Source organism: Loxodonta africana, chromosome 6 (assembly GCF_030014295.1).
Source record: "Loxodonta africana isolate mLoxAfr1 chromosome 6, mLoxAfr1.hap2, whole genome shotgun sequence".
Classification (NCBI taxonomy): Eukaryota; Metazoa; Chordata; class Mammalia; order Proboscidea; family Elephantidae; genus Loxodonta; species Loxodonta africana.
In genome coordinates this window covers 11267000-11284300 of record NC_087347.1, presented here as the reverse complement: position 1 = coordinate 11284300, position 17301 = coordinate 11267000, and the positions used below count along the sequence as shown (strand labels likewise).

General features: G+C 48.4%; 1 protein-coding gene across 1 annotated transcript in view; it reads left to right on the top strand.

Moving 5' to 3' along the window:
* ARMC9 (armadillo repeat containing 9) overlaps positions 1-17301 on the top strand; it is a 177808-nt gene that overhangs the window by 141339 nt on the left and 19168 nt on the right. The window contains exon 20 of the mRNA XM_003417916.4: positions 11615-11719. Coding sequence (XP_003417964.3) covers positions 11615-11719 — 105 coding nt within the window. The remainder of the gene's footprint in view (positions 1-11614; positions 11720-17301) is intronic.

The window sequence follows — 17301 nt, the reverse complement described above, 5'->3', positions numbered from 1 at the left end:
TTTAGTAAGTCGCTGACTGGGCGTGGCTGTTTCTGGGACCAGGTAACCTGCGGGTCTCACGAATTTCTAGACCAAGCAGGCATTTGGACTTAGCCACACATCACTCATCTTAGCATCAGGGGGCTCTTGTTTGGGTCCTGAATCTGCTATGTACAAGCCACAGTCTCTCTAAAAGGCCCAATTACTAACACCATGAACTAGAGCAGTGCCTAGCCCAATGTCTGACATGTGTGATATATATTCTATCTCAAAACCAAGCCCGTTGCCATCGAATCGGTTCCTCTCATAGGCACCCTAGAGGACAGGGTTGAAACTTCCCTAGAGGGTTTCCAAGGCTATAAATCTTTGCAGAAACAGACTGCCACATCTTTCTCCTGTAGAGCAGCTGGTGGGTTCAAACTGCCAACCTTTCAGTTAACAGCCAAGCTCTTAACCACTGTGCCACCAGGGCTCCTTATATATCCAATACCAAAAAACCAAATCTATTGCCTTCGAGTCAACTCCAATTCATAGTGACTCTATAGAACAGAGTAGAACTGCCCCATACGGTTTTTAAGGAGCTCCTGGTGGGCTTGAACTGCTGACCTTTTGGTTAGCAGCTGTAGCTCTTAACCACTACACCACCAGGGTCTCCATGTACCCAATAAGTGAATCTAAATCAGCCGTGGACATCAGCAAACACTGGGAGACTAGTAAGTTGCCTGGTTGTCCCTCTAAATTGGTAGGTGATTTCTGATTCTCCTCTCTCCCTCATTCTTCTCCATCCTCTTCCAGACAGTTACGAGATCCCGTGGCTCAGCATTCCAGAAGTCACTGTCATCTGCCCCTTCATTTCCTTTTCCACTGCAGGCTGGCTTTAAGCCTTGTCTCCTCTCTCGGTCCTGCTGGCCCCGGTCTCTGCCCATCCCGGTCCGTCCTGCACATGGCCACCAGACCGCTCTTCCTCAAGCTGGGCTTAGATCATGCAGGGGCAGGGCTACTTAAATGTTTAAAGCAGGGAACATTTGAAACTTTCCCAAAAAGTACAAAAAAAAAAAGCAAATGTACCGGACAACCCTGGATCCATCCCTTCATCCCTCTGCCCTCACTCCCGCCCCAGAATTAACAGCTCTTGATTCTGTGCTTTTATGACATCTGTATTTTTCCACAAACAATATGCACTGCTGCTTTGTGGCCTTAATTTTACAGAAACGGCACAATACTGTATGAATCCTTTACCAGCATGCTTTTTTCAGTCAACATTATGTTTTAGAGACTTACTCATACCAATATATGGGGCCCTAATTTAGCCATGTAACTGTGCTATGGCATTCCATTCTAAGAATAAACCACCTTTTTTTTTTTAAATCCATTTCCCGTTTTCTCTGTGGTGCAGCACAGAGCCTCCTTGTCTGGGTTCGTTGTACACATGCGTGAGAGCTTCTCTCAACTAGACACCTAGACCCTGAGTTGCGAGTCACAGGGTGTGAGGGTCCCGTGTTCACTGCATCTGCTCAGGGTGACTCCGGGCGGCTCCGTGTGTACAGAGCAGAGCGGCTCCATGGGATTTTCAGGGGCTGGTTTTTCAGAATTAGATCACCGGGGCTTTCTTCCAAGGCACCTCTGGGTGGAATTGAGCCTCCAACCTTTCGGTTAGCAGCCAAGCATGGAACCATTGGTACCACCCAGGGACTTTACGAGATACTGCCAAATGGCAAGAGGCCGAACCAGTCTACCCTTTCACATGATCCCTTTTTAAATACATTTCTGTGCTCCTCGTAAAATCTCAATTCACGGGTATGGTGTTCAAAGCCCCAGCCATTAAGACCCCAGTCTGCCTTTATATTTTCTTTCACATTGTGAGCTTTGTTTCTTCATCTGTAAAATGGAGCTAAACAGTCATTACAGAATTGTTGTGAGATCAATGGGTTCATCTGTGGCACGGAACAGACATACAAAAATGAGAGTTTCCTTTTCTTCCGTTCTACCCATATAGGATCACTCAGTGGTGCTTCTTCTGTAGCAGTGGGGAATATGTCTCACCCAGAAATGCTGGGGGTAGGGGAGCGACATTGAACTCAAGGCAAGGTGGCTTTACTTATCCCTGATAGGTACCTTCTAGGCTTATCGTTGCAGCTCACTGGGTCCCTTTGGATCACATTCTGTCTCATGTTATGTGTATACTTGATTAGCATGTTGTTGGTGTCCCCATTCCAAGTCAGCGGTGGTAGGCTTGGGTTGGGGCTGAGCACAGAGGCCTCTTTGTCACCACTTCCCAAACCCTAGAAAGTGGCAGGTGCATGGTTAATACTCGTTAAACAACAAATCAGTGAGTGGATAAATCTAACTACCAAGAAAGTGGCTCAGTAGTCAAACTGCCAGGGTTCGAGTCTGGCCCCACCACTCATCAGCTGTGTAGCCTTGGGCGAGCTGATGAACCTCCCTAAGCCTCGCCTGTGAAATGAAAGCATTAATGCCTGTTTTATTGGGTGGCTATGAGGACCGAATGAAATGCTCCTTGCGAAGGGCGTAGCACAGACTCAATGCCTGCTTGCTGCTTTTACCTTGTCATCATGGTCTCCAGGAGACTGGCCGGACCTACTGGAGTCTGGAGAGTTGAGTTCTTCCCGTGACCCGGCCAGGGCTAGGGGACAGCCAGGATGGAGCCGGCTGCTTGGAGGTTGCTGCAGGGAGGGGTGGAGAGCAGGGAGAAGAGTAGTTGAACACACTGGACGGGTGAAGGGGTGTGTGGGTGGTAGCCAGGCTGATTCTGGTGCAGACTGCTTCTGTTAGCCAGCCTGTGAGGTTTTCTGTTTTGGGGGATTTTTTTTTAACTTTTTTTAAACTGTGGTAAAAATATATATAACACAATATTCGCCTGTTCAACATTTTTGCATGTCCAGTTCAGTGACAGCAATTACATTCGTCGTGTTGTACAACTATCACCAGCATCCACCGCCAGTGCCCTGTCACCGGAAACAGATACTCAATGCCTCCTAAACAGTGACTCCCCCACCCTGTCCCTGGAAATCGGGCCTGTGAGTTTTTCACTGAGGAACCAAATTCAGGTTCTGCTCCCACCCCCAGGGAGCTTGAAAGCACTCACAAATTCTTTTCAAATCTCCATCTAGATTCTGTGAGGACGCTGGGGCCCACCTAAGCAGTGTTTCAGAGCACGTACAGCTTCCTGAATGACAGTTTTTCCTTTATGACATTCTTGGTGATACGTAGGAAAATAACGCCCCTGTGTCAGAGGCGTGTGTCCAGCCGGGGTGGTGGTTTCTGTTAGCCTCACCCCACACTCACTCCAGGTGGGGCAGGGGACACCCTGCCCAGGTCTCTAGGTTGATTGCTCCCTTGGTGCCTCATCTCCTGAGCACGACTCCTGAGCACACTCACATGACTGTCTGTCTGGAAGGAACCACAGTGAAGGTTGTCTTGTCCTCTTGCCTTGTTTGAGGCACCGTGTCTGCGGGTCTGCTGTAGTGCTGGGTTTCTCTCCTTCTTTACTCACAGAAGACCTGGGATCTGTTCCCATAAAGATCACAGCCTAGGAAACCCTATGGGGCAGTTGTGCTCTGTCATATAGGGTCACTATGAGTCAGAATGGACTCAGCGGCACACAACAACTCACAAAAGCTTTCTGTTGCTCTCAGTCCTGATCCTGTTGAGCCTCCATTCTATGTATTAAATATCTCGATAAGCCCTGCTTTCAGAGGGCAGCTCGGCCATCTCCATCCATCTCGCTGTTTTCGCTTAGACTTCAGAAAAGGCTTAATCAAGCACATTGAGCCGCCAAAGCAATAGATTGACAAATGAGGGAAGTACAAGGGGCTGTGGTCTTTGTGATGTCTGTCATGTGGTTATTTCATGAATTGACCTGGTTTTGAGACCGGCTGTCAGTACCCTGGGCTGCATTTTGCAAATGGAGAAGTTCATGCTTGGAGAGCAACTTCTCAGCATCGTGATGACCACGGGAACCTGCTTCCATCACCTACTTCCATCCCAGGCCCGGGCAGACACCCAGGAAGAAAGCAGCAGAAACGGAAAGGGTCCCTTTCACTGGGGCAGCCCGTTAAGTGCACTGCCTGCCTGGTCACCTGGGTCCCCCGTTTCTCTCCCATGTGGAGTGCTTTTCCCTTACTTTTACAAAGAGTGAGATTTGCAAGTCAGTGTTCTGAGAAGGTGTCTCAAATTTAAACTGCTGGTAGAGGCCTCGAAGCTATTTCAAGTGGAAACCACACTCGATACTTTCACTTGTCATGGGTAAAACCACTTGAATACATTCTGCCCTTGGCATTATATCTGGAAGAATCTGAGTTGTCCAGTGCATTTAGTGGTCAATCTTAGTTTTGTTTTCAGGCCAATTGCTTCGAACCTGGTTTGTCTGGAGTATTAGGTATCAAAAGCCTGCAGTTAAGATCTTGTAGTGTCATAAGGTCACGGGGCTGCTATGGGGGAGCTTCGCCTTAGAACATCTAAATCCATCTCAGCTCAAGTGCCCTTTTTATAAGGCATTCTTAATTTCTTGAGGTAATCAGTTATCACTGAGCTCCAGATTCTAGTAATCTGATGCATTCCACTAAAGTGCATAAAGACCAGTGAGTTTAACAAGATTCCTTCCAACAATGGTATTTGAGACCCACCCTAATGAGGCATTTTTCTTGAAGCATTTCCTTATCCAGCAACCCTTTCTGCACAAAGATTTTAAAATATGTCGTTTTCTTCCGAGTTCTTGAGCAGAAAGTGCCCAATGTAGCTGGTGTCCTGATGTCCCCTAGGCACGGTACCAGGACATCACCGCCCTCCACAACTGCACAGAATGTGAGTGAGGAAGAAGGTTCTCCCCATCTGAACCGTGGCTAGTTAATGGAAAGTAGTTGCCCCACTCCGGAGAGATGGCTTGACCTGTAGTCGTCATCATTGACTATGGCCTCACTCTGACCTCTCCGTTTGCCCGCTTCAGAAGGTTCCTACAGCAGGCATCACTTTTGGTCGGCTCTCTGCTTACCTTTCCCACCACACCTAGCAGTCCTCTGCCTTCCCAGACCTCTGCCCACGTGTAGTTCCCAAGTGTTGCTGGAAGCAGATTGAATAGTACTGAATTAAGCCCTCGCTTCTGAAACCCTGGTGGCGTAATAGTTAAGAGTTTGTCTGCTAACCCAAAAAGTCGGCAGTTCGAATCTCCAGCCGTTCCCTGGAAACCCTGTGGGACAGTTCTACTCTGCTATAGGGTCACTATGAGTAGGAATCAACTCGACAGCAATGGGTTTGGGTTTTTTTGTTGTTGTTCTCTTTGTTGAACTGCTCTTTCCAGCTCAGTCAGCACCCTTCATTTTATGTTGGCTCTTCATTTCCTGTGTCCTGAGGATGCTTTGTTTCCTTTTCACTGACCTTAGTGCTATGGCTTTTTTAAATCAGAGAGCTTAAGAAATCTCCTAACTCACTAAGTCAGGATTTTAAAGGAGGCAGCAAAGTCATCCCATTCAATAGAAGGAGAAACTGAGGACTAACAAATTGTGTCTTTCCAATTGGAACCTCAATACAAAAACTTCTTAAGCAAAAACCCTCCATTTAATCATGATTTTCACATCAGTTTTGTTATATTTGTACAGTTTATATTAATATAGCATTCTTAAAAGGACCACTAGTGTTTGCCCGTGGAGAAACTGAGGCAGAGGAAGCAAACTCTCCATGCTGTGAGGAGGTCATGGGGCCCATTGTTATGTCTGGCTCCAGGTTCAAATTATTAAACTGAGATTCACGTTAACTTTGAGCAATGGGTTAAATATATTAGGAACCAAATGCAGAAACCATCCTGTTTTTTTGGAGGTTAAGGATGGCCTTGCTTTGATTTTTAATTAATTTAATTTTAAAGTCCTTTTAAACATAACATGGATGAATATGGAGGACATGATGCTGTGTGAAATAAGTCAATCACAAAAAGACAAATATCGTATGGCCTCACTATTATAAGAAGTCAAGACTAGATAAACACACAAAAGCAAAGTTCTTTGGTGGTTACCAAGGATAGGAAGGAGAGGGAGGGGGAATGACTTTCTAGATAGTAGACACTTGTTACTTTTGGTGATGGGAAAGATAATCCCAAATACGGGTGAAGTCAGCACAACATGGCCAAGGTAAAGACATTAAGAAGTGCACAAGAAAAAGGAACAGTTCCAGTAAATGCTGTAACATATACAATTTTGCAGCAACAGTAAAGACAACCAAAAAATATCTTTGTGGTTCCGTAGGTAGATACATGTGCGTATGTGTGTAGGAAGGCATGTGTGAGTGCATGCACGGTGTGTATAGGTGTATCTTCGGCATACGTAAAGATGTTCGTGTGTGCTGCATATATAGCCACATATATAACAGACCACTTAGGGGCACAGTTATGAAGCCTTCCTAGACAGATCCAAACAACTGGTTAAAAGGCTTGGGACCATAATCTCTGGGGACAACTCAGTCAATTGGCGTAACACAATTCTCCAAGATAATGTTCCACATCTGTGATCGTTAAAGTTGTGTGTCAACTTGGCTGGGCCGTGATTCTCCGCAGTTTGGCAGTTATGTAGTTTGGCAGTCATATGATGCTGTGATCACGTCCATGATGAGTTTTGATATAATGTGATCACCTCCATGCTGGAATCTGCTGTAAGTAGCCAATCAAGTTGAAGGGGTGTTTCCTTGGAGGTGTAGCCTGCATCTAATATAGATGGACTCTAAGGCAAGGCTCATGGGTTTTTGCTTGCTCTGGATCCTGGACCTGGCTTCTGTTCATGAGACCTCTGGTTCTTGGAGCTTGATGTAGCAGATTACCTGCCATCTTGCTTACCAGTCTTGGGATTCGTTGGTCTTCGAAGCCTGTGAGCAAGAGCCCTGCTGTCTGACCTGCCAATCTTGGGTTCGCCAGCTCCTGTGGCTATGTGAATCAGGAGAGGCCTCCAGCCTGACCCATGAATGTGGGACATTCCAGCCTCCACAACTACGTGAGCCATTTGCTTGATATGAATCTTTCTATACAGATATTTATACACCTTACTGGTGTTGTTTCTCTAGAGAACCCAGCCTAAGACAACCTCCTAGTTTGGTGAGTAGTGTCTGGGATCTTAAATGCTTGAGAGTGGCCATTTAAGATATAACTGTTGGTCTCTACTTGCCTGGAGCAAAAGAGAATAAAGGAAACCAAAGACTCAAAGAAGAAATTAGTCCACAGGACTTATAGCCCACTCAAACCCTGGCCTTTTCTAGCCTGAGACCAGAAGAACTAGACAGTGCCAGGCTACCACTACTGACTGTTCTGACCAGGGCCCAGATAAAATGGGAGAAAAATGTAGAACAAAATTCAAATTCCTAATAAAAGCCAGGCTTACTGGGCTGATAGAGACTAGAGGAGCCCCAGAAACTATCACCCTTAGATATCTTTTGAACTTGGAACCGAAGCTATTTCTGCAGGTCACCTTTCAGCCAAATAGTAAATAATATCACCAATGAGTAATCCACTCCCTTAAACAACTTACTAAATGAGGCCAAACGGTCAACATTTACCCAAAAGCAAAGAAGAAAAGGCAAGGAGGGGCAGGGAAGCGAGATCAGTGGAAACAGATCAAACAGAATGGAAATAACAAGAACGCTGACACATCGTAAAAACTGTAACCAATGACACGGAACAATTTGTATACAAGTTGTCAAAGGGGAAACGAATTTGCTGTGTACACTTTCTTAAACACAATAAAATATTATTTTTAAAAAAGCTTCAATTTTTTTAATTAAAAAAATAAAACAGGAAAGAAGGTATCAACTTGTTGGTTCACCTTTTTCAAAAAAGTAAGCTGTCTTAATTTTAAGTTTTTTTTTTTAAGTCTCGGGGTTTTCTCTTCTGAACGAATCAGTAACTCCTGATCGTGACTGTGTTGTTTGCTGATTTGTGTATGCATAGATCAGTTCGCAAAGGAATGGGTCCTACATATTTTACATGTTGTCGAGGGTAAGAAATACTTTTGCAGCACTGGCTGGGCTTAGCCTCTGACTCTTTGCTTCTCATTGAAATGGAATGTGGATATTTGTTTTGTTTTGTTTTTTAATGTTTGTTCAGTGTTCCATCCTGTCAGGGAAGTGGTGTAGCACCCATACCTCCGTGAAACTGTGATTCATTTGCCCATTTCCAGCCAGGGCCCGGGGCTTGGTTCCCTGGAGACTAGCTCAGCCGTGAAATAGAATGCCCCACTTCCGCTCTCATAGCAACCTGCCCTGAACACCACCAAAGAGCCCGCTCAGCCAGTCCACAAGTAGGCAGTCATCTTCCTAAAATAATCATATAGCAAGCACATATTATTTCATTGCTGTTGTTGCTAGGTGCCATCGAGTTGCTTCCGACTCATAGCGACCCTGTGTACAACAGAACAAAACACCGCCTGGTCCTGTGCCATCCTCACAATCGTTGTTATGCTTGAGCCCATTGTTGCAGCCACTGTGTCAGTCTGTCTCGCTGAGGGCCTTCCTCTTTTGCACCGACCCTCTACTTTACCAAACACAGTGTTCTTCTCCAGGGACTGGTGGAATTTAGTAAGCTAGACTTGAAGCCAGTGCAGTAGTGCGCGTCTCTCAGAAACATCCAGAGCTGACCTCGGGGGAGGCCTCAGAGATGGCATTACCCTTAAGGAATTCTGAGTGTGATGTCGGAATGACGAGTTCTCGGCAGTGCCCCGGACTCAGGCGAACAAGTCAAGACTGGGGATAGATGGCAGCGGTGACCGTGAACCTGGGGTTCCAGATGGCACACGAGTGGATGCTCTGTTTGTGATTCGACTGGGGGAGGGCGACACCAGGGACTCCAGAATGCTGCTTCGTCCCCCTTCCCTTCACCCTCTGTCCAGTCGAGCTCAGTGCCCTTTATCAAGACAGCCCAGCTGGGGTGACACCGACTAGTGACGGCAGGCAGTACTTACTGCACACTCAAGAGTGCCTGGAGAGGCAGGGGCGCCGAGGGGCCCAAGCGGGTGAGCCTTCAGGTCTCTTGGAAACCTACTCAGGTAAATCAACTTCACAAAAAACTGGGGCATCCAGAATGACTGGAATTTAGTGTGAAGTGTAGACAGAATACTCAGGTTTGCAGAACGGAGCTTTCTCTTCCTGTTGGCAGGTTTAGAGGAGTCAGATTATATTCATTAGGTTGGTGGTGGGCAAGGAGTCAGAGGAAGGACAGAGGAGGTGACAGCCTGGGTACCCCAAGACCAGAGCAGCACTCAGACCCCCAGAATCCCCCTTCCCCATGTCCTATTGCCATGGCAGCCAGCTGGCTCCCTTCTGGGACACATTCTTCAGTTAGTTAACATATCAGGTGAAGGTCTGTTTTGCATTTATCTCTTCACGTAACCTGCAGAAGACAGTCTAATTTCCAAAGTCGTGTCAGGGCATGGGAAAGTACCGCATACTGCTGGAGACCACGAATGTGGCTCATTGCATTTGATTACCCGCAGCCTTGTGACACCTTGTTTTTGCTCTCATTTTGTTTCTAACCCTTCACCTTTTCCTTAATTTTTTTTTTGAAATCATTCAATATTCACATACAGTTGTAAGAAAGAATACAGAAAACCCTGATGTAACTTCACCCAGAGCTGCACGGTGGTAGCATTCTTACAAAACTGTTGTGCAGTGTCACAGCCAGGATACTGACATGGATACAGCTGAGATACAGAACGTCCCATCATCACAAGGTGCCCTTTTATAGACACGCCCACTTCCCTCCCCAAGAATAAAGAAGACGGAAGAAGAATTTATCCTTTGAATTATTGTGGTGGTGAAGAATATTGAATATACCATGAACTGCCAGAAGAACAAACAAGGCTGTCTTGGAAGAAGCATAGCCAGATTCCTCTTTGGAAGTGAGGCTGGCAAGACTTTGTTTCACACACTTTGGACATGTTATCAGGAGGAACTAGTCCCTGGAGACAGCTGTCGTGCTCGGTAAAGTAGAGGGTCAGAGAAAAAGAGGAAGACCCTCAAAAAGTTAGATTGACACAGTGGCTGCAACGATAGGCTCAAACAGCAACGCTTAGGAGGATGGCATAGGACCAGGCAGTGTTTCGTTCTGTTGTACAGGGGGTCGCTCTGAGTTGGAACGACTCTACGGCACCTGACAACAATAACTACTTCCCTCCCGCCCCTCATCCCACCACCCCCATCTCCTTAACCCTTGGGGACCACTAATCTGTTCTGCATTTCTATAGTTTTGCCATTTCAAGAATGTCATAAAATGGAATCGTGCAGTATGTAACCTTTGAGGACTGGCTTTTTCCACTCGGCACAATTGTCTGGAGGTTTGTCCAGGGTTGCCACATGCTGGGAGCTGGTTCCTTCTATTACTGAGTGTATATCCCATGGCATGGATGAACCAGTTTGTTTAACCATTCGTGCTGAAGGACATCTGTTGTTTCCACTTTGGGGCTATTATGAGTAAGGCTGCTGTAAACATTTGTGTACAGGTTTTCCTGTGAACATAGATTTTCATTTCTCAGGGATAAAGGCCCAAGAGTACAATTGCTGGGTTGTATGTGGTTGCATGTTTTGTTTTTTAAGAAACTGCCAAAGAGTTTTCCAGAGTAACCCAGAGGCACCTCGGAAGAAAGTCCTGGCAATCTGCTTCCAAAAGGTCACGGCCTTGAGAAGCCTATAGAGCAGTTCTACTGTGCACACGTGGGGCCACCATGAGTCAGAATCGATCAGAGCTGACTTAATAGCACCTAACAGCTGGTTTAGTCTTCTGGTTTAATGTCTGATGATGTGGAACATCTTTTCATGTGCTTATTTGCCTTCCGTATATAAACCCTGGTGGCGTAGTGGTTAAGTGCTATGGCTGCTAACCAAGTGGTCGGCAGTTCAGATCCGCCAGGCGCTCCTTGGAAACTCTATGGGGCAGCTCTACTCTGTCCTGTAAGGTTGCTATAGGTCAGAATCGACTCGATGGCAGTAGGTTTGGTTTGGTAGGTGCATCCCCTTTGTGAAATATCTTTTTGTGTCTTTACCCATTTTCTAATTGGATTATTTGTTTTTACTGTTCAGGTTTGAGGATTCTTTATACAGCAAAGCCTTTGAGAACCGGAACTCGACGGGACTGCGTTATTTTTCTGAGTCTCGCAAGTTCTCCACCTTTGACAGGGAGGGTACAGCCTTACCACTTTCTGTCGCTCTCTGGTTGTGGAAAACATTTGAGCTTTCCTTCTCTGACAGGTTTCCACCTTACGCAAGTTCCGTCTTTCGCAGGCTTTACCGTATATCCTAGATAGCCGTGTGTATAGGAAGGTGCCTGACAGTTATTTGTAGACTGAGTGACTTGGCTGCTCACATGGAACCTGGACCTCACAGGGAGAGAATTCTGAGACTGTGACCAGCAGACCCCCTGAGTGCCTTACTCCTGTGGCCGTGGAAGTGTCACCTAGACGCCGAGCTTCCTGGAGCTTGGAGTTGCTTTCCCTCTCATCTTCATGGCGAGGTTATGAGCAGAGGGCAGACTCCCTGACGCCCTTTGAATTGTGCACCCGCGCGTTGCTGTGGTTTGGGCTGAGACCTTCTCACCTCTGGGAAGTTGGGGCAGGGCGTTCAGCACGTTCATCCCATGTCTCCTTTGACACAGGAGGACCACGACACCATGGAACCCGATCTGGACAAAGACGAGCTGATCCAGCCCCAGCTTGGAGAACTCTCAGGGGAGAAGCTCCTGACCACGGAGTACCTGGGAGTAAGTACCACGTAAAGGGGTGGAGGGTTCTGGAATAGAAAGGATAGATGGGACTGCTGGTATATTTAGTGTTTCCGACAACAGGTAGGGGTGTGATCGTCTTTGTTATGACCCTGTGTTGATAAGAAGGTCCGTGTTAGGCCATTTGTCTTCAGTGGCCCAGAAGTGCACGGTGGCCCTGGCAGCCTGTCACAATAGATGGTGCACAGAAGACAGACTGGGGAAATATAAAAGGCACAGGCCAGGGACCTTCCTAATATCTGAAGGGATGCTCATCCTTAGTAGGAACCATGGAACCATCCAGCTTTTTAGTTTTTGAGTGGAGTGCCCATCAAAGGGAAGACTGTAAGACTTGGAAGTCACCAGCACACTGGTGGTGGCTGAAATTGCCAGAGCAGATGAGATTTCCCATCAAAGCTGAGTGTAGAGCAGGAGAGAGTGGGGGCAGGGGACGGGGCATGCCAGCAGGTCAGGAGTGTAAAGGACGAGTAGCCCTGGAAAGACAGGAGTCCCCAGAGATGCTCGAGGCAAACCAGGAGAATGTGACATCATAGAAACAGGAGCACAGAGTCTCCACATGGGTGAGTGGCAGAGCATCTGACAGGCCCTTGAAGGGGTCGTAATCTGATCACTGAAAGCCCCAAGTGATTCAGATGCCCAGTCAGCTCTGGGAGGCGCAGGCTTATGACCCCAGCTAACTCAGGAAGGGCGTGCATCAGGAGGGAGCTGTCCCTGACAGGACAGAATGGCAGTGTCAAGGGCCCAGAGGTGGCTCATGGAGCTTTCTTGGTCAGAGAGCAGTGTGACGGCAGGTGGGTTGCTGGGGCGTGAGGCTTCTGAAGGGGACGAGGGCAACTCTAGAGTGCAGCCCTGGAGTGGGACAGCCAAGTGCATAGTGGTGAAAACCGCTGGCATTAAAAAAAAACCTCTGGGATTTTGAAGCTAGTAGTTGGCTGGCTCAGTTACATGGACCCCGAAACCTCCACGAATTAGGCAGCATTGGCGATGGCGAAGACCCAGTCGCTCAGCAATTGGCTGGCAGGGACAGTGACAGGGAAAAGATACAGATAGTGCATGCTGGGCCTGAGCCCATGGGAGAGTGGAAGCAGATGGCCTCTGTCCAGGCCTGTTGCCACTACCAGCCCAGCTTTGGCTTCTCACCCCTACGGTGCTCCGCTTCTCACCTGGCCCACGTCTCTTCCTCATCGTACAAGGAACGTGCAGGGGCCCCAGCAGGAGTGCAGTGTATGTGGCTGAGTGTGGCCCTTGAGGCTGGAGCGGCCGCCGGAGGCCAGCTCATGGGTGCTTTGAGGGCTTGGGATCCGACTCTGTGTAAGCTGGGAGTCTATCCGAGGTTGAGAACAGAGGAGTGATTTACTTTCACTCTGGCTGCCTTCTGGAGAACAGACTGTAGGCAGGAGTGGAAGAAGGGAGGTGACTGCAAGTCTGGGGGCGGGTAACCACCATAACTCCCAGCCTGCACCCCCATCCCTGTCCTCAGAATGTATCAAGGCCCAAAGGGATCATGACTGACCAAGGAGGGCTCTGTGTGCGTGCAGTTAGGCAGGGGTCCTGGAGAAGGGTCTGAAGGAAAGAATCCAGGCCTCCGTTACCGGCTGGGGTCTTAAGCCGCACGAGGCCTGTGTTTCCTCTGAGAGAACGCTGGCTGTGTCAAGGAGGAGCTGGCTGTGCCAGGTAGGGCACTCCTGCTTCGTGTCAGACAATGAAGAATGCAGTGAGGAGGTGAGTGGGTGTGGTGTCTTTGGAGGGCAGGTGGTGATGTCTGTCAAGAACAGGGTACCCAGGAGGCCCTGACCCAGCCGGCCCCTCGCTTGAAGACTTGCCCAGACACATCACACACACGCGCGCGTGCGTGCACGCATGTGCCCTGCAGGGTGTTCAGGGCAGCTTTGTCTGACATAGAAAGCCCAGAAGCAGCCCTCTCAGTTAAATACCTGCTAGCACCTTTGCACAAGGAGGTGCTGTGGTGAGACCTTGTGTTGACATAACGGGGATTTTTAACAACAAAACAACCTGCGAATGTGCTGGGAGCAGAGGGCCTGAGTCTGCAATTCAGTCCACAGCCCCCATTGAATGGCACCTGGAAATGGTGTCGTTTTGCCATAGCACACGGTCCTCCGTGTCCTTGGCGTTTATGTTCTGTGCCTTTACCAGAAGGAAGCATTTTAAATCCAGTCAGCTAAAAGTTCCACGCACGCTGGCTCATCTCATCACTGTCGGTTTCCCCTCAGGGGAGATGTGAACAGTAAGAGTGAAGGACAGAAAGTATCCATTATAGAAGTGGAGACCAGGTGTACCCCTCTCCTGCGGCTGCTGTGATGAAGTACCACAAACGCGGGGCTTAAACGACAGAAATTTATTCTCTCACAATTCCGAAGGATGTAGTTCCAGATCAAGGTGTCAGCAGGACCACTCTCCCTCTGGAAGTTTCCTTTCCGTGCCTCTTCCAGCTCCTGGTGGCTCCAGCGTTCTGCGGCTCGGTCTGCATAACCCCAGACTCTGCCTCCATCTTCACAGGCCCTTCTCCTCTTCTGTCAGCATTTTCTTCTGTCTCTTATAAGGGCCCTTGTTGTTGTTGTTAGGTGTCATCAAGTCAGTTCCAACTCTATAGTGACTCTATAGGATACAGTAGAACTGCCCCATAGGGTTTCCAGGGAGCAGCTGGTGGATTTGAACTGCCGACCTTTTGGTTAGCAGCCAGGCTCTTAACCACTGCGCCACCAAGGCTCCATAAAGACGCTTGAACATCCGGAATGACCTCATCTCAAGAGCCTTACCTTATCACAGCTGCAAAGGCCCTTTTTCCAGATAAGGTCGCACTCACAGGTTCCTGAGTTAGGATGTGGACATGGCTTTTTGGAGCCCAACATTCAACCCACTGCTCCAGGCCACTAGTGGATCCCATAACATAAACCCTTTCAAGCTTTACTAGAAAAGGTAGTGGTGGGGCAGCAATTACTGAGGCTGCGTGCCTGTTACCCGCATTGCTGCCTTTGCTCACTCACAGTCATCAGAAGCTGCCCTCGGTTACCTTGTGATTGGAAATTATCATCCCGGCGGCCTATGTGCCACGGCTTTTCATCTAGTGGTGCACACAGGGACTTTGTGTTCTTATCTTCTTAACTGCTTGTGACGAAACAGGAACCTACCAAAGATAGAAGGCATTTCACTGGAAGTACGATTCCAGCCCCCATTCGGACCTACTGGAGGTATTGTAGATTTTTCAGTATCAGTTGAAAGATGCTGACATTTTGAACATTCTGTCAGCAAACTGTATTCAGATCATTTTTACTGAACCTGTGCCATTTGCCTAACACAGCAGGATGCCAGAGAGGTTCAAGGCACAGCTGCAGCCTTCAAGAAGTTTACAAAAGAAGACACAAAACAAAAAAAATAGCGTGCTGTTGTTGAGTGCCTGGCAGATATCACCCTGGAACGTCAGATCTAGAAGGGTTCTCAAAGTCCCAGGTCACTGAATGTTGGTTAAAAATGCAGAGACTGGGCCCACCCAGGCCTCATTAACCGTAATTACAGGAATTGGTTATCATGCCTTTCAGTGATTGGGGCAAGGGTCAAGGTGCAGCTGGGACACCTAGGGTGTTCAGCGACAGAAGGAGGCAGTTCCCAGGATTCCTGAGGCCAACGGCTCGCCCACTGCTCCTTGGCTGCCTGAAAAGTGTTTTGTGCCACCCCTTCCCATGGCCTTACCCCACCAGGCCACACTGCCTGTCCCCACCCTCACCACGTCTAAACACACAGCTTCTTCTGCGCTGTAGAGCCCGGGCTGCGAGTCACTTCTCCCAAGTTTGAGCAAGAGTTGGTGGTAGTCACATCAGATTTCTTGCTTACTCACGGTTCTGGGGGGGACGATTGCTGTGTTTCGTTTTTAGGACACAAACATCAGCAATGAAAGTCTGGCGATTGGCCACCTTCTCCTCCCTTAGCATCTCTGAATTTCGTAGTATTATCTACACCGTGCTGGTAGTCACTCCATTCTTTCTTTAAAAGTCCGGACTTAAATTTTTCTCACCACAGTTAAAGGAATGTGAATATTTATGACAAAATCATAGAATCCCAGTTGTGTGTTTTTGTTTTGAAGTTTTCACTGGCTGATTCTCAGAAGTAGATCTCCAGGCCTTTCTTCCTAGTCCATCTTAGCTGGAAGCGCCTCTGAAACCTGTTCAGCATCACAGCAACACACAGACCACCACCGACACACGAGTGGTGTCTGCACATGAGGTGCGCTGGTCAGGAATCGAACCCAGGTCTCCTCGGTGGACAGTGAGAATTCTCCCACTAAACCACCGCTGCCCCCTACCAGCAGTGGTACCCACTGCCATCGCGCCGTTCCTGACTCATAGCGACCCTACAGGACAGAGTAGAACTGCCCCGTAGGGTTACCGGGACTGTAGCCTTTACGGAGGCAGACCGTCACATCTTTCTTGTAACAACAGTAATAGGCATGTCTTAAATTAAGTCAGCACATACCATGGGCCAGGCCCTGTGCTGACTGCCTCACACATTTCATTCAAGTAATTAAGTCCTCCCAAGAAACTTGGGTTAGTTTTGGTAGCACCGCATTTGATAGTCGAGGAAACTGAGGCTTAGAAAGGTTAATCCATTTTCTCAAGTGTTAACTCGAGCCAGCTTAGTCTTGACCACGTAGCAGTTTCGCCTTCTGGAAGAACTGTAGGTTTGCTGGTGAGTTGAATCCTCTACTTGCAGGCTGAGAGGACTCCAACTGTGCGAGGTACTCACCGCTAATGTCTGATCTGAGTTTTAAACATAGGCTCAGTTTAGGGGGGAAATGCCGGTTGTAAACCCGGGAGATCCCCTGTCCACGCCTTCTGCTCCCCTCTACAATAAGAACCCAAATTCATTAGTTTTCCTAAGAATCACTGAAGAGAGAACAGTGGTGGTTCAGTGGTAGAAGACTCACCTTCTGTGTGGGAGACTCCAGTTCGATTCCCAGGCAACGCGCGTTACACACAGCCGCCTGGTGTTGGCTGGCGGTGGTTTGTGTGTTGCTGTGATGGTGAACAGGATTCAGCACAGCTTCCAGGCTCCAGACCTCCACCCATAACCCAGAGAAGCTGAGTGTCTCTGGGTGAGCGAAGGCAGGTGCCAGGAGCCCATCTCTCCTCCACTCCCCACGGCCCTGAAGCCTGTCTGTGGAATTCAGCATGAACAGCTCTGCCTCAGCAGATCGGATACCCTTTAAGGTCCTCCCGGCCCAGGAAGGCTCCTTTGCAGCCAGGGGTCCGGGGGGGCTGGAGACCTCATGAGTACCCCCTGCAAGCACAGCAGATTGTACAGGGAGCGGGAGGCCAAGCCCTCAAGAAGGGGCTGGAAAGCCGCTGCTCCGAGAGGCAGGGGCAAACGGGGCTGGGCCCTGCCCACATAACCTTCTCCGCCAAGGGCTTTCCTCGGACGTTCGTTCTGATAACAGGCCAGAAAATTCTGGCCCACAGGCCAGACCCAGTTTCCCCATCCATTGGACAGGAGGAATACCACACACCTTAAGTTATCCCCCGGCTTATGAAGTTCTAAGGAGATGGTGT